Below are 21,870 nucleotides of genomic sequence, written 5' to 3' on the forward strand. Positions count from 1 at the left end.
AATGAAGGCAGGACCTCTTACTTATATAAAAAAAAGCTTTGGGAAATGATGTGAAGGAAATATATTTAGGAATCTGCTAATGGTTCTTTCCTGCTGTGGCCATTAGGGAGCATATTAAACAGGGTGGTTAGACAAGTTCTGTGATTTTCTGTAAGAAAAATTCTGTAGGTGATGAGACGTCACCCAAGATGAACTTCCCATTTCTCTCTGTGATGTAAGAACAGAGACACTGCAAAACTAGGTACTTCAATTGTACTAAGTTCCTTCCTGGTTCATTTGGGCTTCATAGGAACAGGCTCAGTTTGGCTTTTAGCTGCTGCCTCTGTCTCCAAGCTTACTGATCTCTGATCACTTAGTGAAAGTTGTTTCATCACCTTCAAAACAGGTCTGAAATCAAGGCACTGGTTATGCCGTTTAAGTGTTTCCCAACACGGACAGAGAAGGATGGTGTGAATTTTGTTCTTCCAAACAAGAAGTGCCAAGGCTCCCGTCCCATTCTGCCAGTGGGGTCCACATCACCCCATATGGGTGCAGCATTTACCACACAGCATTTCCTTGCACAGGATCTGTCTTCTCCATTCTGCCCTCAGTGCTAGGCTGGGGTTGTGTCAGTGCCATCTTCCCCTATCTCATGCTTGACATATAGTAGGTCCTCAATACATATTTGTTAACTGAATGTTTGAGTAGGATTTTTTCATAGGCCTGTAGAACTACTTAAATCCTGCTAGTTCCTAGATCTGCTGCCGAGGGAAAATGAGCATCACAGTGTCCTTAACAAAGGCTTACAGGTGCTCTGGGGTGCAACCCAGGCAGTGAGATTTTTTTTGTTTCCTGAGTAATTCTAGCAGGCAGCCTAGTGAAGAATTAGTGCTCTAGGCAGTGCTTCTCAAGCTGTAATGTGCACAGAAATCTTGCTAAAAATGCAGATTCTGATTAGGTCCAGAGCCTGAGATTCTGCATTTATAACAAGCCAGAGCTGCACCATGAACTGAGCTCCTGAGCCTGCCTTCTGTTCTGAGCTTTATCTGTTAGTGGTCCATGCCCTGCCCACCACTCTGAAGGCACCTGACTGGAGCAAGAACTACCCCTAAGCAGCGGTTTGGCCAAGGACTAATCTTCATGTGGAGGGAAAAACCCAATTGTCATAGGGAAAATGCCAGGTGAACACATAGTGAAGGCCGGAAGTTTGAAGTGTCAATATATATAGAAAAGCATGAGAAAGAGCAAAAGAGTGGTGAAGCTGAGTGAATCTGTGCTGACCTGAATGAGGTGTTTCAGGTGCTCAAGGGCTCTGCAGACGCCACATCCCCATCACCCACTTGCCCTTTAAATCAGTGCTGCTCCAGCCAGGATGCCCATGCAACCCCCTGGGGATCCTTTGAACCCCCCCCCCCCATGTCCAGTCTACACCTCCTGCTAACTGAGCCAGACTTCATGGGGTTGGACTGGTTGTCGAGACTGCATCCTTGTTGCAGTGAGCTGCTAAGTGGAGAACCTCCCCAACACTGGGATCTGTAAGCTCACATGCTGTAATGTCTCATGAGGGTACATTTACTAACAAAGTTTCTCAAGGGTTTCGGTGCACATTCGCAACTGTTTTATCATGTCATCTTTACAGTGGGCTCACTTTACACATGAGAGTGAGAGAATTCAGGCACCACTGAGCACGCAGAACCAAGGGGTGGCTCCCCCTCACCTCCTCTCACTGCCTATGGGAGAAGTGGTTCATGAAACATTACCTCAGGTTGTCACCTGCCTCTGCCACTTCATGAGACAGCCCAAGCTGCAGGCCAGCCACAAAGGACTGGAGGTGAGCCAGCTCCAGGGCCCTCCAGATCTCCTCATCTGAGTAGCTGCTGAAAGGGTCTAGGTTCATCCTCAGGCTCCCAGAGAACAGGATGGGCTCCTGCAAGTCAAGGGATGAAGGGGCTATTGAGACTGACAGAGAGGGACTCCAGTTCTTTGTGGCCAAGAGAAAGCAGGTAGGACTGGCCTGGGATGGAAAGCGGGTTAGTGGTCAAGCGTGCGCGAGGTTCCCCGGTTTCAGAGCAGCCTCCAGCCAGGGAGGAGCAGCCTCCAGCCAGGGAGCTAAGCACAGGATTAGGAGGAGTCCTTGGTTTGTTTTTGTTTTTCATTACGACCTTAATTTGTGGATTTCCAGATTTGCCTCAGCATCTCTCAAGAAGGGAAGAGGAATATCCCACATTCCCAAATGAAGACTCATGGTGTGGAGGTGGAGGGATCAGGGGTGGGCAGAGGAAGGAATAATACAGTCACAGGAGAAGAATGTTTATGCATTTGAGGAGGCTGGAGAAGAACATGCATCAAACTGAGCAAACAGCCAACCCCGCCCCAGAGAGCTGGCTACAGCGCTCCAAGGAGGAATGGTTCTAAAGAGGATCCGCAGGGAGAAGCCTTCAGGGCAATCCTTCCTGGTAGGGTCCCGAGAGGAAGCCCAAGGGAAGCCTTTCTTGCTGACACACTAAGCGTTCCTCTTGCTGGCAGAATCCTGCAGCAAATTCCCTCTCCTACCTTTTAGCCACACCAAATGGGAGTATAAAGCTTAATGTTTCGAGCTTCAGCAGCAAAACTGCTAATGCTGATTACAAAGGTCTCCAGAATCTTGATGGGCTATAGAAATGCTAAATAAGCATCTGTGCTATTTGACTGCTGTTTTGCTACTGCCACCTGCTGGTTAGACACCCACAATCACATAAGCATATTACCAAAAAAATGCAAAACATATATTTCTAAGTTCTAGAAACAATTCATCCTAGGGAACCAGCTTATGTGTCCTGGGTAGGCTGCAGAAATGACACTGCTAAGTGAATATACATGAAGAAGAAGTTGCATATGTTTCCTAAAGAACAATCTGACCCCACTGCTGTGCAGAGTAAGTTCGAGAGCTCACCTGGGGGATGATGGTCAGTTTCTCTCGGAGATCGTGGAGCCCAATGGAAGCAATATCTACCCCATCAATGGTGATCTGGCCACCTTCAGCCTCCAGGATTCTGAAGAGGCCATTTGTCAGGGATGACTTCCCAGCTCCTGTCCTGCCCACCACACCAATCTGTAAATACAGTCCTTTTGCCTGTTAGTTCACCATGTAATTCTTTGCGGGAGAGAAAGTTTAGCCTGGGGCATTCACAGTCACAGGTGGAAAGAGGCAGTGATGGGGTACTTCAGCTCTGAGATGTTAAACTGATTTTGGTTTTGATGGGGAAAAAAGTGTTCAGATGTCAGAAAAAGATGGCCTTTGCATCCTGAATAGCTGCTTGCTGAGAACTACAGTGACTTTTGGAGATGGGCACATCAACAACTGTTGTTATAATGATCAGAAATTACAGGTATGTTTTTTTGTTATTTTTTTAAATCATCAGTTCAAAGTGAGAAGGGAAGGATCGAGCAGGCCTGCCATCAATCAAGAATCAGTCCCTGATGTGGACCTGCGCATCCTTAGCCATATATTGTTTGGTCCTGTGTCAGGCCTCAAGTCTCGGGAAGCAAGAACGCCATAGACAGGTGCCAGATTTTGCAGACCAGGAGAACCAGGCCATTCTCTTTCTTCAGGGAAAACCTCCATACTGCTGTTCTCGCCAGTTCCTTCCTCAGAACGGCCGCTTCTGACTTCCTCTCTACATGCTGTGGCCCTTTCAGGAAATGAGCCTGTCAGTCCCCGGAGAAGAGGATGCAGCAAGGAGGCAGAGAAGGGCTGAGCAGAAAGCCCCCCATGGCTCCAGAAAGTCTGTGTGATTCCGTGTCAATGTCCTGCTGTCCCTGCACCTCCCCAGGGCGGAGGGAGTGTCCTGACTCTCTCCCCCTGCCAGAACGATAAGAGCCCAGAGTCCAGCTGCTCTCCACTTCAGTGTCTAACTGTGCTCTGATCACAGGACTCGCATGCAGGCCTTTCTTTGCTCCACCTACCTTCTCTGCACTCCTCATGTTACAAGTGATCCCTTTCAGGACCAGATCCAACTCAGGCCGGTACCGTACTTGGTAGTCGCTAAACTGGATCTCCCCTTTGCTGGGCCAACCTGCTGGAGGCCTTTTATCAGTCACCCAGGGTGCCTGCAAGGGGACAGGAGGAGAATAGCTTAGTCCTGGGGTAGCCTGCAGAAATGACACTGAAGGGCTGAAGGCAACTCACTGAAGGGTTCCTAGGGGACCCAGGTCACAGAGTAGGAAAAGGACAGTAGTGTCCTACCACATGTGGGCATCTGCACTGAGTAGACTAAACTAGACTGGTACTTCCAGAAGGTTCCTACCTTATTCAGTTAAAGAAACTCTATCCCATGAGGTTGCTCTGGGAGCTCCAGAATGAAGCCACCACTTAAACTTAGTAAATTCTAAGACCCTGAGCTAGAGCATTGGAGACTTCAGGAAAACCCTTACATCCCTATGTGAAATCTCTTGTCGAGATCAAGTTTCCCTCTAGAAGGAGTCACATCTCTCTTTTTACCTTGTCCCTGGGTTCCTCTAATTCCTCCTTACCTCATTTTCCACTTTTATGTACTCATTTATTCTCTCAACAGCCACAATGTTGGTTTCTATTTCTGACGACGTCCTCACTAGCCAGTTCAGGGTCTGTGTGATCTACAGAAAAACCAGAAGACTAAAGATCATCTCAGGCTCAGAAACCAATTCAAATAACCAAACCACAAGGTCAATCCAGTGCCTAATTTGTACGCAGCACTATGCCAAGCTTTGAGGGAGCAAGGAAAGATACAGAAGATAGTCCTCACCATTCTGGGGGAGGAATGGATGGAGGACAATCAAGTGCTTGACTGTGAAGGTAATGTGAGCTTGGGGTGGCCTGGGGTTAACGCTGGGGTTGGAGAAGCTAGCCCTTGGTGTAGTAGGACCAGAACCAAGTCCTTTGTGGCAGGGGCAATGGGTGGCATTCCACAAGCGGGGAAAGCAAAAGGAAAGACACAGGGCAAGAAAATGCTTCCAAAGCATTGCCACCTCTCTTTGCTCTCAGTTAACAAGAGCTCGATTGAGAGCCAGCCCTCAAGGTAGGACATCCACGAGGGGCCCTTGTCCTCCTTCACCCCAGTAACCTCCAGCTGCCTTCCTGCTGTTACCAAGATATGTCTAACACCAGTAACAGGGTTGTCATGATCTGGGCCAGGCTAGAGTCCCAAGGATCTATGAATTACTCAGATGCAAGCTTCTTTCAGACAAAGACACCAGGGATTTTTCACTGAGCCAATGGTGGTTAGAGAGAGGAGGGCATAGGATCATGGGGGAAAGGAGTAAATCACTTTGTGTAGACTGAACCATATGAAATTGATATTTCAGTGTTTTTGTTTTGGCCCAGCCTAACAGTTCTCTAACTCTTACTCCATCTGCCCTAGGATAATAAGCCTAGAAATGAGGTGATGAAGGGGCAGTGGCAGAAGGAACTGAGTAACTGATGAACAACAGGGTCCTTTTGGGTGTCCTGCCACGGTTGCCTTGGGCCTTATTAACTCTACAGAAGGTTGCACCAAATAGAGCCTGCTGGTAGCTATTCACACCTTTAGTATATGAGTTCAGAAGATGCCATGAAAGATGGCCAAATGACTCATTAAATGAATGTCATTTATTGAACATTTACTGTAGTGCCAAAAACTGTCTTAGGTGCTAGGAAATAATGTCTAACAATTTCCCCTAGTTATGCTAGGGATGCATTATTGTATTCTGTGTTCTTTATTAGCATTAACTCTATTCTGTGATTTAAGAAGCACCAACATAGGAGAAGTTATTTGTTCAGAAGACTTTCTGGTTACTGCTATATTATGGAAAAGAAATTCATTTCTTCTCTTTTGACTAGAATCAAGCAAAAAGTCAAAGAGGGAACTATTATACTGAATCATATCAAACTGCTTTCTTAATTCCAAAATGCAACAAAATTTATATCCATTTTCCCATGTGACACTGGTACCAAGTTAGAAAAGGTAAGGAACATGTCTGTGAGTTACACAAGTAGCAAGAGATGGAGCCAGGGTTTGAGCCTTAGTGTCCTCTAGCCCCTCTGGATCTAGAAAGGAATTAAGAGCACAGACTCCATAGTATACTCTCTAAGCAATTTAAGAATAGCCATCAATTTAACCATACTCCCAGGCTGCAGACTCACATTGAGTGCATTGGACAGAACAAAGCCCACAGTGTCCCCACTTAGGCTGTCTCTATAGATAACCATCAGCAAGGATGAAAAGAAGACGATCAGGTTTCCAACCAGCTCCAGCCGAACCGCAAGCCACCTGTAGGGTGACAGAATCAGAGACAGGTGTCACCGATCTCCAACTTCCTTATCTTAACCAGAAACCTAGGTACTCACAAAACATTCTAAGAGGGATTGAATTGGGAGGCTATGTTCTTAGGAGATGCCTCAATTTGACTACACCATGTGTTCCTAACATCTTTTAAATTGGATTTTAAAAAATAAATTGTATTTTAAAGATACTAAAGGAGTTTGCTAAACTAAGGGAATCCTATGGCTCAATGTCTCCCAAACTCACCAAATCATAAGAATTGTCTAGGGCAATTGTTAAAAATACACAAATTCATGGAAAAAATTTCTTGGACTCCTTCAGGAGATTCTGACTTGGGGGGAGTAGAATCTGCCTTTTTAATAAACGTCCCAAGTGATTTTGTTTGAGTAGGCAATGTGGAAGCCACTCAAGAACTTTCACTTCCTGAAGAAGACCTCCCTCCTTCAAGGACATGCCACTTTGTGCCAGGCTGAATAAAGCTGGAGCAATGAGGAATGCTCACCTTACCCGGGGATGCTCGCAGGGTGGGTGGGAGCTTTCCATTTCTGCCATCACTGATTTTCCCTTAGGGTTTCCAATTCCCCTGCCTCAACTCTGCTTCTTTCACTACCCTGCAAAGAGTGTCCTGACTATGGAGGATCGCACGTCACTCTCAGGGAAGCAGAGAATGTCTGGGTCATTGGGAGACAGGTTGTGTTCTAGCCATTGTGAAAACAAAGAAAATGAGATTTTCCTCAGCGAGGTCAAGGCCATTCACCCAGCTCAGTAAATGGTAGAGCAGGCACAGGGACCCAGTCTCTGACTAAAGCTCATGCTTTCTTTTCTCTCCTTCCAAGACAGGCATGCGTGTCCAGACTAAGCCTCACATCGCTGGCCACTCCTGCACTCTCATAGCTAAGGTCAAACAAGCAGAACCCCAAAGCACCTGTTGGAGGTAATCCAGGAGTAGACACACTTCTGGTTGGTGTCAATCCCCACCTCACTGCGTTTTAGAAACCGCTGCTGATGCTCAAAGGCACGGATGACAGACAAACCTGACACAGTCTCACTGAAGTGGGAGTAGATTGGGGACCTGGTGACAGAGTCCAGACGTCTCAGCTGGCGGGAAGTGGCCATGTAAAGTATCTGGACCCCAAAAATAAAGAATCAGTTAGTCACACAACCATATCCACTGTCATAGCTCTTCTTTTGTGGCTATGACCCAGTGCTCTTCACCTTGATGGCCACAGCCCACATCTGAACAGGACAGAAGCCTCCAGCCTCACCTCTGGCTGGAGGAATGATGAGAGAGGCCCAGAGGAGGAGGATGGTGGGAGGGTTTGGGTCAGTGGGGAGCAGAGGAGGAGGAAAGTGCGAAGTCTGTAGCCTTAGAGATCGAATTTCCAAACTATGTGAGGAGTTTCGTCAGCCTAATCCATGTCCTCTGCAAGAATCTGCATGTACCCTCCAAGTGGCAGTTTTTACAGGAGTTAGAAAAATGATCTCCAAAAGGATTTTGCAAATGCAGCTGGGACCCCAGGGGTGTGGAAAGTGGAAATGGGCAGGAAAAGAACAGAGAAAGGTAAGCTAAAGTTTGCATAAAAATGGAATAGAATCAGTAAATGACCTAACCTGTGCCTTGATGATGTGGGAAGGTAAAGATAGCTCTAGAGGTGTGTGCAATGTTGAGGGTCAAAACTGGCACTGGATGTAGTAGTGAGGGCAGGCAGACTTTCTGAGACATGAGGGCTGAAGGGTGTGGTTCAGGGAATGGGTTAATGGTGCTACTAGATTCTGTGAAGATTTGTTGAAACCAGGGAAGAGCTGGACATTAAGAGTCATAATTCAAAATCCTATACCTGAAAGTTTCCTTTAATATCGTGTTTCTTAGTTGTTGCTTTGTTATTAACAATTGAAAGACGGTTACTGAGATGACAGTGTGCCTGAGGAATTCAACACAAACCACAGAGCACAAGGCTGCCTGTGACTGCAGTCCTCAGAATTGTTTTTCTGAGGTGAACATTTCATCCCAAAGACAACTGGTAGGACAACAGTTCTCTCCACAGCCTCCCTCCCTCTGTCACTTCTTATTATGAGCATGGAGTCCCTTCCACTTGCTCCAGTTTTTCTGTGAGACTTGACCCTTGAGCTACCTGCTCCCTTAACACATTAGAATTGAGCCTAAGCCATCGCCGTTCCCATCACCATTCACCAAAACTGTCCCTGAAGGGAAAGGAGATCTAGCTCCTGCTGAGAGCCATCTCTAAGAAGGCAAGCTAAGGCCAGCCAGAGAAACAGCCATAGCATGGCTCTTCCAGGAGTGACTAGAACCGAACCACTGTGTGTGTGTATGTGCGTGTGTGTGTGTATGATCTCCAAGATTTTGTCCAGAGCCAACCTCAAAGTACATAAGATCCAAACATAAACCTGCCCCACTTAAGCTTTCCTGGGGGCTGCAGCTGAAGTGAGGTTTGCTGTGACTATATACCAATTGGTGCTGACACTTCACCTTCAGACAGTGTCCTGTGGCCTCCTCAGTGTGTCAGTATATGACTAAATGACAAAGATGCTGGAGAGAAGCAAGTGACTATCAATAAGCAAAAGAGAAGATTCTCAGGAAGGAGCCTAGGCTTTTCTAAGTAGAGAGGAGACCTAGCCATTTCCAAACCCACCTGAACAGACACATAAACGATGGTGAGAGGAAGGATGATGAGGATGAAGACTGGGGCGGCCATGCAGATCATGACAAGGGTGCTGATGATCCCCAGGAAGCACAAGACCCAGCTGCGCAAGGACATGGGGAGGGTATCATCCACCGTGGAGATATCCTAGGGACACACCGTCAGGAGAAATGACACACCAGTGAGTTCCTAGGACATTTTACATTGTCCCAACTCCAGCTAGGTACTGGTTTGACTGGAGGTTCCCAGTGACTCCTTTGTTTGTTTCATGATGTTCGTTTGCAATAGCTGTTCGGCTGCTCACTCCAACAGCCAATCTCATTTCCATAATTTCTTCATCTTTCTAAATCCCTCTAAACAGATAGGGCAGTCATCTTTCACCATTTTCAATAGATTTGGCAAAGATCTTCATTCTTCTTAGTGAAATTTCCATTTGTCAAATTTATTAAACAGTTTATAACCATTGAAAGCTAATAAACCTTAAAGGTAAATCTTACTATAACTGAGCCAATTCAATTATTCCAACTTTACACAAGTCCTAGTTCCACTGATTACCTAGAACAGAGCCTGGTACATGATGAGGATTCAGTACACATTTATTTGGAGGCTTCAGGCAACAAGCCCTGTCTCTCACCCTTGACTGAGGAACCATCCTCTACCTGGGAAGTTGTTTCTCTACCCAGCATAGAGCTTCAAGGGTAGTGGGAGGTGCAGACTGAATGTGACCCCTGCCTGGCCAGTGTTCTAACTAAGAAACCCAGAGGTGATAGATGGGTTTTACTGCCATGTCACCTTCATGTGATGTTGAATAAATGAGCAAATTAATGGGTGGACCGATGGGTGGATGGATGGATGGATCAATGGACAGTTTAGTATATGCAGGAAGCCTGGCTTCTATTTTGGGTTTCCCTTGCCTATATTTCTTATAGATTATATTGGTTCTAGGATTAGTAATATGTGAGTATCAAGGTGAGTCCAATTATCACCATAGTGTCCCAAACTGAGTAAGGGATATCATTTTCCCAAGAGAATCCTGAAGAGTAAATGATTCCTTAGTCTAATTTACCTTCCCAAAGTCACATTGGAGTGCAAATAACGTATGTCCAGGCTTGGCAGGAAAAAAATCCTTACCAGCTTCAGTTCTATGCAGATTACTTTTGACTCCCACTCTGGACAGATTCTCCATCTTTCTTTCCTCCACCCTTCCTCATCTCCTCTTAAGAGCTTAGCCATTGGTTCTAGAGGACCCTAGATAAGACTCTTATTAATAGGCCTGAGACACCTCCCCAAGAAAATTCACTATAAAATTAATGACAGTTTCCTTTTTCATGCACAAGCAGTTAGAAAAATACCACTATTGCCTAAGTAAATCACAGTAAGATCTCCGTTTCTTTTTCAGGAATTAACTACATTTATATTATAAGATTGGAAGTGGTATAATTGCAAAAGTCCTGTGAGAAATCTCCCATCCAAGATTATATACTTTTGTAGGTTCTATTAAAGAGCAGAAATACCACTGAAATTGTCTCCAGTGACACCAGGCCCACCATTTTTGTTCCAGAGGAAGGTGATAAATGAAGGCCAGTCACCTGCCCACTTCTAAGCAGTCATAATGTCCTCAGAACCTGGCTGTGGGTTGTGAGCTAGCCTTTCTGTATCTGCTCCAAGATGGAAGGATCCAGAGCTGCTCATTTTTAAAAATGTGCTCCCTTTTCTACAAACAGAGGGCTGAAAACTGTGCTGATAATAGTTGAATATTACTCAGAATTACCTTGTTTCTGTCTCTGTTCCTAAAATTTCATTCTCATGTGCATTAAGAATCAATGAATTTGGTCTGGCCCATGGAAGAGAGCCATCTATTATCTTAATTTGTACTGAGCATCCCAAAGCCTAGTACAGTCCTTGGCTCATAGAAGATGCACAATAAATGTTGCTGAATGAATGCTCATGGTTCCAGAATCTGCAGCAGATGGAAACAATGTTTAAAAACCTCATTGAAATTATAGGTGGCTCTCTCCCATAATCCAGACCTAATTTACTTATTTTTAAAGCATCAAAGATGGAAGTTTCAGGAATGGAGTGAGAGACCAAGCAAATGGTTATACTGTTATCCCTTTTACTCACTGTCACAGCCAGTGATAACGCTTTTACTTGTGTTTTCCTCTGCAGACTAATCCTTCTCATTCTCCTTCTGCTGCCACCCCCCACCCCCCACTCTACGCCCACCATCTCCCTGCCTAACTTCCATGATTTAACACCAGTCTCACTTTTTCTGACATTTCCCACCCCCAGTCACCCAGACTGTGCAAATACCTTTCTCCTCTGTCACTCTTTTGTACTCCCAGAGGACCACTGTACACATCACTGCTATTGGTTTTACCACATTCTATCATAATCCTTTGTTTCCTTGGCTGTCTCCCTCACAAAATGGTAAGCTACTGAAAGGGTCAGAGCTGTTCATCCCTGCATCCCCAGGACACATGGGACCTCACACAAGGCACTCAAGAAATATTTGCATTCTTGGACAAAAGAATTGGAACTGCACAGTGTTGCTTAGGGGGAGACAGGAATATTTCCCTGTGCGAAATAGAAAGATCCCCAGCATATAAACACAACATCTCTCAGCCTTTGAGATACTTACCCCAGCAAACCTGTTCACAATCCGGCCTGTGGGTGTTGTGTCAAAAAAACTCATGGGTGCTCGGATGATATTATTCAGTAGTTGTTTGTGAAGGATATTTGATGCATGGGTGGAACCACGGGCACTCCAGAGATTTGCTATGAGCACAAATACACCTAGAAATGGAACCGAGTTAGTTATCAGCATGCACAGGGATCCCTGGAGACCCATGCCAAGGATACAATGGCAATTTTTTCTGAGTCCAGGCAAAGCGCACAGACCACACAGATTCTGTAAGATGGCTGTCAGAGCCGTCCGACATACCTTGAATTACTCCCAGAGCTCCATAGACACCAACTCTCATGTCCCTCTGAGAGGCTGGATAGTTGGTGCTGTTGAAGGCTTTAGAGTCATTGGTCCAATTACTGAGCCAAATGTTGGATCCAATAAAAGCCGCAGAATTGATCATATAGGCAAAGATGATGAAGAATATCGAATACCATCCTACTGCTCGTAGATATTTCAGGTAGATGGAGAAGTTCACCTGCAAAGCCCCCACCTCAATATAAGTAGAATTCCTAATGGCTTTGGTGAGGAAATACCTAAAATACCAATTACGGGGTAAGTGGAGTTTCCTGGAAAAGCGGTTAGAAGGTAGCGAATTTGGTAGCCTAAGGTCATCATTTCTGCTTTGGGCCAGGATAATAATCAATGCTGAAGTTCAGTGTGGGGTAAATAAATCCTCAGATTATTTGTGAGCTTCTAGATGAAATTAAGAGGGGAAGATATAAAAACAGAGTGGGACAGATGGGGTTACAGTGTGTATACCTTGGAATTGTTTTATTAATTTAGATTTCAGATAAGACCTTAAATTTAAGACAGTGGTTTTGCGTTTTCTGAATTTGAATTGAATGCTCTGAGACTGATATATTAGTGTTCACTGGCTCCCAGAATTGCATCTCAAAGCTGTTTTGTTTTCTCTACATATCAGAATGGAATCAAACCCTCATGAAATGTGGTATAAAGATCATCACAGGGAACATCATTCTTCATGGAGAGCGCAGGGCCTCTACTAACATTTCAATGATGAAATCAAAGATTTGCAAAGCACATAAAACATATCCCTCCTATAAATATGTATTCAAGCCATCAAACTTTAAAATGTTTGGATCCCAAGCCTTATATCACCTCTAATGGTACTTATTATCGTGGAGTCACCTTTCCAGTTTGTATGAATTCCTTCTCGATTAGTCTCTGTCCTTTCACTGGTGCTTCATCTTCTTTCAAGGTTTTCACATTCTGAGTTTTCAGGGAGAGTTTCAGGGACTTTGGATGCCTTCTGCTGGACCTAGAACTGAAAGATTGAGGGGGAAAAGTTTTCTTGAGATGTAGGTGCATCCTAAAGGTCTTGCATGCAGATGTCACAGTTGCTCTGCTTGCATCAAGGTGCATTTCTGAGCAGTTGGCCATGGGGGAAACACACCACCCCAATCCTCTCCCCGACACAAAGAAACAAAAGGAAGAGATGGGACTGTCTATGGTGCCCACTAACTCAGGAAAAGCCCACACAGAAAAGGAGAATGATCAAATGGAAATATGGAAGTTATGTGGGCTGCCAGCTGAACAGATAACCAACCTGTGTCTAAGTGTTTGATGGAGGCTGTTCTCTCTCTTCATGGTCAAGGAGACTGCATCCTCAGGGATTTCCTCCATACTGGGTATCAGCCCGCAGTCCCCTTCTCCTTCACTGTCTTCATTGACTAAGAAACATGCCAAAGGTTAGGGAGATGACTGCATAGAGCTCTCACAGCCCTATGAACATGGAGAGAGAATAATTTCTGATCTTGCTGGCCTCAGCAAGAGATCTCAGATGTACATATCTTTTACTCAAGAATTACTGCTTATTAGTACATCTTCTTATTGAGAAATATCAGGATAAAGAAGAGATGAATTAATATTTCCACTGGAAAAGAAAATGGCCTAAAAGAGAAAATTATTTCCAGAAGCTCCTAAGTTCTTTTGGAGCAGAAAATAACATTTAAGGGTTCTAGTAGATAAACAGGAGTCATAATTCAACATAATTGATTAAAGAGGTGAGTGTAAATTAAAAATGCTCTTCTGGGAATGCAAATAATTTGAAAACTTCTATGAATTTAAAGCATTTAAAAAACATATTGTGGAAGTAACAAAATAAAATGTAAAAAAAAATAGCCTGGGCATCAGTGGGAATCGTAGAGGAAGGGCCTCTGGAAATTGGTACCTCCATAAAAGCAATGAGAATACTAGCAAAAAATTGTCAAAATCAACTTTTTCATAACTCTGAAATTAATCAAAGGCCTGCAACAATCTGTGGAGCATTTATTTAAGAAAAATGATTTCATTTCAGAAAGAACAGTAAGCTTTGTGATAGTTTAATTTGCCCCATTCCATCTCCCTCTCCTCAGATCTGCTGTACCCTAGAACAGCCTCACAACCATGGTAACCATGAAACTATCAGCCTAGCAGCTGCTGGAGGGAACAGAGTTGTTTTGAACCTCCTGAAAAGCCTCGTGCCTGGAGAATTGTCATTATTTGACCTATCTGGCAGTTTCCAGGAAAACCCCATACACAGAACTTATCTTTTTTGGATGTGACTTAGAGCTTGCTCAGACCATCAGCATTCCAGAGCAGGCGGCCATGGGGAAAACACACTACCCTATCCCTCCTCCCTATGCAGAGGAACAAAGGAAAAGCTGGAACTGTCCGTGCTGTCCTCTAACTCAGGAAAAGCCCACACAGAAAAAGAGAATGATCAAATGGAAATATGGAGGTTATGAGGGCTGCCAGCTGAACAGATGACCAGCAATTGTTTAGCATCACAGCTGCCTTAGTTGTGATGACAGTTGGGGCAAATAAGAAGCTGACCTAAGATTGAAAAGGAAAACTTGGACAGTAAGATATTCATAGGGAGTTGGATATGGTGAGTACGTTCCTGGAAACCTAGAATGTCATATGCATGTGTAGGGTCGTGCACACACCCAGGAAAGGCTTGAGAAGGCCTTACTCTCTTACCTCTGGCTAACCTTCAGGCTCTGTGCAAGCAGGAAACAAAGGCTAAGGCAGAACTGTAAACTGCCTCCTGGAGTATTGAAGACATGCTCCTGCCCTCCCCACCAACACACACACACACACACACACACACACAGCCTCTCAGCAGAGGCTGAGTGACTTACTGCTTCCAGGCACTTAAGGAAATCTCTGTCCAACCATTAACTGTCCGCTAACCAAGCCAACAGGGCAAAGACTTCAGTGGTCACATATGACAAAGAATACAGACTTAACATAATTATTCAGGAAACTAAACAGAAGGAACAACAACCACAGACCCCAGCAGAAGAGGGAAGGGAGAGACATCTTATTTCCAGAGTTGTTCTATTATTTAAAATGAGCAGTTTTCAATAAAAAACTGTGATACATACAAACAAGCAGGAAAGAATGGGAGCATACATGGGAAAAAAAGCAGTCAACAGAAACTGGCTGAGGAAGCACAGGCCTTGGGTTTACTAAACAGACTTTAAATCAACCATCATAAATACACTGGGAGAACGAAAGGAAACCATGTCTAAAGATCTGAAGGAATGAGATCTTGTTCTCATATGAGAACGAGGTCTCACCAAATAGAAAGCATCAATAAAGAGAGAGAAATCATTCAGAAAGTATAAAATAGAAATTCTAGGGTAGTAAAGTACAATAACTAAAGTGAAAAATTCACTAGAAAGGCCCAACAGTAGATTTGCTAAAGAGATTAGGCATGGCACTTGATCCAGTCAATCATTTTAGCAGATATGCTGCCACCTTAGACTGTAGGGAATAGAGATAAGACGAAATGAAGGAACCCTGTCAGACTTCTGGGATTCTACAGACTGTGAGTGAGTCAGCACAACTGCCCAGGCTTGAACGTGCATTATCCATGAAGAAAAGAGGAAAATGACTTGGAAGGCAGTGCAGAGATTGGCTGGTCCTTAGTTCCAGAGGGTGGGACTATTGCCCAGGGCTACTGCCCACCACCCTAGTAAGCCCAGAGAACACAGCACCAAGCCAAAGAGGATTATTAACAAACCTTAAAACCCTGCTAGCTTTGGGGCTGGCTTGGAGCTCATGACTCCCTTTTTCCTTCTGATTTCTCCCTTTGGACTGGGAATATCTATCCTATGCCTGACTCATCATTGTATTTTGATGCAGGTAACTTGTCTGATTTTACAGGTTCACAGATAGAGAGGAATTTTGCCCCGTGAGTCCAAGTCTCACCACATCTGATTTATATGAGTTAGATGATGAAATCTGGGGCTTCAAATTGACAATTAGGTGAAATATTGGACTTACAGTTGATACTGGAATGATTAAGCCTTTTCAGAGGCTGGGATGAGGTAAATATTTTGCACATGGGAAGAATATGAATTTTTGGGTGCCAGAGGACAGATGTTACAGATTGAACTGTGTCCCCCCAATATTCATATGTTGAAGTCCTAATCCACACTTCCTCAGAATGTGCCCTTATTGGGAAATCAAGTCACTGTCCATGCAATTAGTTAAGATGAGGTCAGACTGGAGCAGGATGTGCTCTTAACCCAATATGTCTTAAGTTCTTATAAAAAGGGGAAATTTGGACACAGAAATGCACACAAGGGAGACCATCATGTGAAGAAGAGGGCAGAGATCATGTGATATGTCTACAAACCAGGAATGCCAAAGATTGCCGACAAACCGGTAAAAGAGAAGAGGTCTGAAATAGATCTTTCCTACCACCTTCAAAAGAACCAATCTTGTCAACACCTTGATTGTGAACTTCTAGCCCCTGGAACTGTGAGATAATAAGTTTCTGTTGTTTAAGCCACCTAGTTTGTGGTGTTTTGCTATGGCAGCTTATTAGGAAGCTAATACATAGAGCCAATATTCATACAGGTCCCCGTGCCCTCCTGCCCTACCCTGCCCTTCTTGCTGCCATCTTGTGGGCTGTACCTCAAGTCCCAGAACCAACACAACAGCATGCCAGGCACTGCTCAGAAGTGTTTTATCAAAGTTTACCAAAACAAGGGTTTAATGAGCTATTTTGTAAGCTGCCCTTTGGACATGAAAGATAGAATTCTTCAAAGGGGAATGTCTATCCATGCGGATTTATAACAAAATCCAGAAACTCAGATCCAGGCATGTCAGAAAAAATGTTCAGAATTTAGCATGGGAAAACTGTCCAGGTTGTGGTGATGAGGTTGACCGAGCAGTAACTCAAGGACCAGCACGGGGCATTGTCCTTTGTTTTTGGACCTTAACTCCCCAGGCAGGTGCTTTTTGTGTCCTCCAGGCCAATTCCTAGAGCATAAGAAGGCTGATGGGAAGCTTTGACTCCTTCCTTTCTGCTTGTTTCTGGTGCCCTTGCCCCACTTCAGGGCTGGCTCCCAATCCCAGTCTCCCAGACCATCCTGTTCTTTGTTCCTGCCCTGTCCCTCCAACGCTTACAGACTTCCTCATTTAGGCTTTTCTTTCTGTCTCTGGTGCACTCAGGGCAGTTTAAAACCATCACATGCCCTGACCTGGAAGCCTGAACTGTGTTCCCACTTGCAGGCTCTGTAACTACTCGCTCTTCTGACTGACTTCAGGATGTCCCTGCACCCTCCAGATTGTGAGTTCTCGGTCCTGACATCCTGCTGGTGACTATTACTTGAAGCAGATACCCAGAACAACGGCACATTCTTGGGAAAGATCTTGGGGAAGATCTTGGGGAATAGCCTGTATTGCTGACCAGAGCTAATTGGTGACCCCAGTGAGGGTGGCATTTGGGGCTATTCCTGTAGTATACTGTGAGACTATGCAACTGCCACGATTTTTATCTGGCTCAAAACACCCAGTGGTTTGGGTATATCAGTTAAGATCCCAAGAATTTAGCAGTGCACAATTTGTATCAGCCTGTGAAGTTGTCCAGGAAGTGTGTTTAATGGATTTGGGGTAGGAGGGGTAGGATGTGGGACTTGAGTCAATAGAAGCAGGGCATCCCTAAAAGGGGGCTCCTCATGCCATCGCTGTTCCTTCCACAGGGGCTAATTACCCCAACCCTCCAGCCACACCCTTCTAAAGAGAGCCTTTAATTGCATGTCAGAGACCAGATGAGCAAGGGGAGCCCCCAGTTTGGCTCAGGCAGAACGTTTCTATGTGTGTGTCTCTTTACAGTGACACAGAATGGGGAGAGAATGGACTTTGGGTCTCCATATGAGTCACTTCCAGATCTAGTTCAGTGGATATGGAATTGTTCAAGAGGTAAACAGCAGTTTACCACTCCCACCCCTTCCCATACACAAGTTCTGTCCTGCTCCAAACCTCCTCACATACCTGTGGCCTCTCCTTCAGGACCCGTCTGTTTTATGAATGTGTTTAGATTCTTAGCAAACAATCCTTTCTTGGCCAGCAGAGCGCTGTAGGACCCTTTCTCCAAGATGGTGCCATCGCCCAGAAGCACAATCTCATCCACTTGGGGAAGAAAGTGAATGCTGTGCGTAACCAAGAGGCGGGTCTGTAAAAACAACAATAAGCTGTGCTGACTACTTGCTCAAGTCTACCACTTTGGGTCCCTGGCTTGATCTATAAAAGGAAAAACAGATGTTTCAATTCACTGTGGGACTTTGTTTCAAAATGTGGTCCTGAGCACATGACCTCTTTTACTTCCTCTTTCCTTTCCAGGGCCTCATCCTAAAACCTGACCCTATACCTAGGATTAGACTTGTGTCATTGTGGGCATATTCAGTTATTTTCCTGTAGTGACAATGAGGTTTGCCCCGTACATATTCTTCTCCAGCTTCCTGGGTAGCCAAGAGTTGGGCTTAGGAATATCATTTGAGATCAAGGTGCATACAAAACTAGCTAAATAACTAGCTAACTAACTGCCCCTTTCACTAACCAGCTCAGCAATGGCACTAACAAGAATAGCCTGGATTCTTTCAGCATGTTAGAGACACTGTGAGGCAAGAATTTTGTCTTTGGCCCCGGCCCTCCCAGGTGTGACAGACTTGGCATCCTGTATTCCTGCCTATTTATGAACTACATTGACACAGAGAGCCCCTCAGAGAAAGACACACACTCAGGGATCAGTAGTGAGGTTCAGATAGGGGCCATGGGGTTGAGAATGGCCGGCCTCTGGAGAGATAACCCAAGCCCATCGTCTCTGCTGTCTACTTCATAGCCCCATAGCTGATAGGTCCCTCTTATCTGGAAGACCCAGGAGAGGCTCATTTTCAAGTCTCAGCTCAAAGTCAACTCTTCTAGAAGCCTTTCCTGAGCCCCCAGGCAAGACTTGGGTATTCCTTCAATGTCTCCACTGTAGTTCATATAGACTGCATTAAAATAATTATTGTATTATAATATTATTGTTTGCTTTTCTATATGTTTTCCCATTAGATTGTTTGTTGCTTGAAAGCAGGGACCAGACCTTTTCATCTATACATCTTTGCAACAAACCAGGCACAGGATGAGTATTCAGTTTATAAATAGAGCCAAGAAGCCTTAAGGACAAAACCCAGGACCAGGAACAGGAGAGAGGGTGAGCTGTTGTTGACTCCCTGATCCAAGAGAGAGGCAGAGAACCTCAGTGGGACGGTAGCCCAGTCCACCCTGCCATCCTCTGACTGGGCAGCATTCAAGAAATCTGAAAGGGAAAAGCCAAATATAGATGGAACATTAACTGCCTAGTGCTGAGGGAGGTATTGCAAACTGACAGCCCCCATTCTACACTTGCAGGGGATGGGGAGCATATTCAAACACTTGTGATATTCAAAACTCCCCCTTTCAGCCCACTGTGTCAGGACAAATGTGCTAACTTGCCCACGGCAAGGAAAGCCTAGTCTCTACCTATAACCAGCTCTAGTGACTTGCTGTAGCCCCTTTGTCTGTACTATTTCACAGGGCATTGTGAAAATCAAATGAGACAATGCAATCAAAATGTTAGGCAGAAAATAGATAATAGCAGGTGGAGGGAGAAAAGGCCAGTAAAGTCCACTAAAAGGGACTCAAAGAGTTAACCAGATAAAACCAGAGAGCCAGAAAGGACTCACAGAGTTAATGAGTTAATTAGCTAAAGCTCCAAAGGCCAGGAGCAACTTGGAATGTCCGGATATTCCCCAGATAAAGAAAAGTATTGAGAACAGCCCATGCCTTCATTGTATCAATTAGATCATGCCATTGCAAAATTTACTTTAGCCTGCTAAGAGGACCATATTATTCTTTAACTTAACCTAAATTCTGTTTTTTCCTCTTCTTCTTGCCCCTAATCAAGTAACTTTGTAACCAGGGCAAGAGACAGACCTGGGAAGTATAAATAAACCTATGTGAACAAAGAATGCTGAAGTCCCAAGCCAACACGGTCACCTAAATAACCCTATTTTTAAGACAAAACTTCTAAGGAATTATGAATCACCTGCATACATCATGCCTTATGCTGACCCTTACCCAAAAAAGCCCTATAAAACCCTAGCCCCCATATGCTTAAGCACACCTCCTCTCTGAGATTGTCCACACTCACCTTTCTTCAAGTGTGTCACTCTCTCTGTCATACTTCAGGTAAGTAGGGAGGGGCTGCTGAGAGCTCTGATTTGGGCTTGCAAGTTCCTGTCGCTCGGGTGACCCAGACAGTTGTACAATCATGCTCCTGAGTAGCCTGCCTAAAAATCTCTTTTCTTTGCTTTTGGGAAGTTCTTAGAACATAATCGCACTCCATCCAGTGCTCTGTGGCTCCCCCAAATCCTGGGGTGGTAGGCACTTAATTCCCATGCCATGAAGATCCAAATAAACACTGGACACCAGGTGACACTGGCTTTAGGAGCTGGTAAGGGATTATGCCCTTATGCTGAGCAGCAGTTCAATGAGCTTCCCTTTTCTCTCTCTACTTTTCCTTTCTCTCTGCTTTATTCAAGTACACCTGCCTTTGTCTATCTTGACTGTAGCCCACTCCTCCCTTGGAGTGTAGTCAAATAAACCTGCCTTTATCTGCCTTGACTGTGGCTTGCTCCTCTCTTGGACTGCATTCAAATATAACTTTTGCTCTCCTTCACTACTGTGTCTCTGCCCTTCAATTCTTTGTTGTGGCAGGGACAAGAACTGAGGAAAATAAACTCAAACCCCCTAACAAAAGCAATTAGCATAGGCTCAAGACATAATAAATATTCAAACATGTTAGCTGTATTTCTGTGTTCAGGTAGTCATCCTTTCTAGGCATAATGTTCCTATATGCTGCCAGGGTTCTAGAAAAGTGCCTTCTTAGAGCATAGCCTAACACCTGCAGGAAGATCTGTGTCTCACAAGCCAGATAAGTTATGGGGTCTTCTGAGGATGTTTTCTGACACCAGCTGGGTGTCCAACAGTTCAGCTCAGTTTGGACACTGACTACTTGGAATTAACATAAACCTCACTGCTTAAGGGCCTATTCCTACAAGACTGCCCTGACTTGGGAAACTAGTTTTAAGTCTTGGGCTGCCCATACTCCTGACCAACTAGCTATAACCCAAGAATTCCCACAGCCCCCTCCTCAGATTCAATAATTTGCTAGAATGGCCCACAGATCCCAGGAAAACACTTTACTTATGTTTATTATAGGTTTATTACAAAGGATACTAACCAGGAACAGTCAAATGGAAGAGATGCACAGGGCAAGCATGGAGAAGGGGTGCACATGTGGAGCTCCCACGCTCTCACCTGGTATGTCAACCTCCCGGCATCTTAATGTGTTCATCAACCCAGAAGCAATCTGAACCTACTGTGTTTAAGAATTTTTATAACCCAATCTCCATCCCCTCTATTCATCCCTTAGAAGTTGGTGGGTGGAACGGAGAGACAACCCTCCCCGACCCAATCCTTCCATCTTTCTGGCAAATAGCCCTGTCCTAAGGCTGTCCAGGGGCCCCACCCTAAGTCACATTAGCATAGACTCAGGTGTGATCTAAAGGGGCTATCACAACTGAAAAAAGATACTCCTTAGCTTCACTTGGGAAATTCCAAGGGTTACGAGCCCTGTTCCAGGAACTGGGAACAAAGACCAAATATAGTTATTACACCATAGGTCTCAAAGTACTTTTTATCCTGATCAATCATCCTAAGAGGCTCACCTTTGGAGCCACAGAGTAAGGCTCGAATTAGCCAGTTCCAGCATAAGCCATGATCTCAAGAAAGGAGCCTTCACAGATGGTTTCCTGGGAGACCGATCTGACACTGTATCTCCTCAGCAGCCCAGGGGACAGGTAAGTAAGGAAGTCTGCTTCAGCACAGCAGCAATCCTAAGACATATAGATCTCCCTCACCCCCTCACCTCTTCAGCACT

General features: G+C 44.8%; 1 protein-coding gene across 1 annotated transcript in view; it reads right to left on the bottom strand.

Moving 5' to 3' along the window:
- The window catches only part of ABCC2 (ATP binding cassette subfamily C member 2), a 56,903-nt gene that overhangs the window by 2,580 nt on the left and 32,453 nt on the right, over positions 1–21,870 (bottom strand). Inside the window, exons 19-30 of the mRNA XM_073240559.1 lie at positions 17,898–18,078; positions 13,174–13,297; positions 12,756–12,891; positions 11,862–12,081; positions 11,559–11,713; positions 8,909–9,064; positions 7,183–7,382; positions 6,119–6,245; positions 4,492–4,593; positions 3,925–4,068; positions 2,912–3,070; positions 1,740–1,906 (exon numbers count right to left, since the gene is read on the bottom strand). Of these exons, the coding sequence (XP_073096660.1) occupies positions 1,740–1,906; positions 2,912–3,070; positions 3,925–4,068; positions 4,492–4,593; positions 6,119–6,245; positions 7,183–7,382; positions 8,909–9,064; positions 11,559–11,713; positions 11,862–12,081; positions 12,756–12,891; positions 13,174–13,297; positions 17,898–18,078 (1,871 nt within the window). The remainder of the gene's footprint in view (positions 1–1,739; positions 1,907–2,911; positions 3,071–3,924; positions 4,069–4,491; positions 4,594–6,118; positions 6,246–7,182; positions 7,383–8,908; positions 9,065–11,558; positions 11,714–11,861; positions 12,082–12,755; positions 12,892–13,173; positions 13,298–17,897; positions 18,079–21,870) is intronic.

Source organism: Manis javanica, chromosome 7, assembly GCF_040802235.1.
Source record: "Manis javanica isolate MJ-LG chromosome 7, MJ_LKY, whole genome shotgun sequence".
Lineage (NCBI taxonomy): Eukaryota > Metazoa > Chordata > Mammalia > Pholidota > Manidae > Manis > Manis javanica.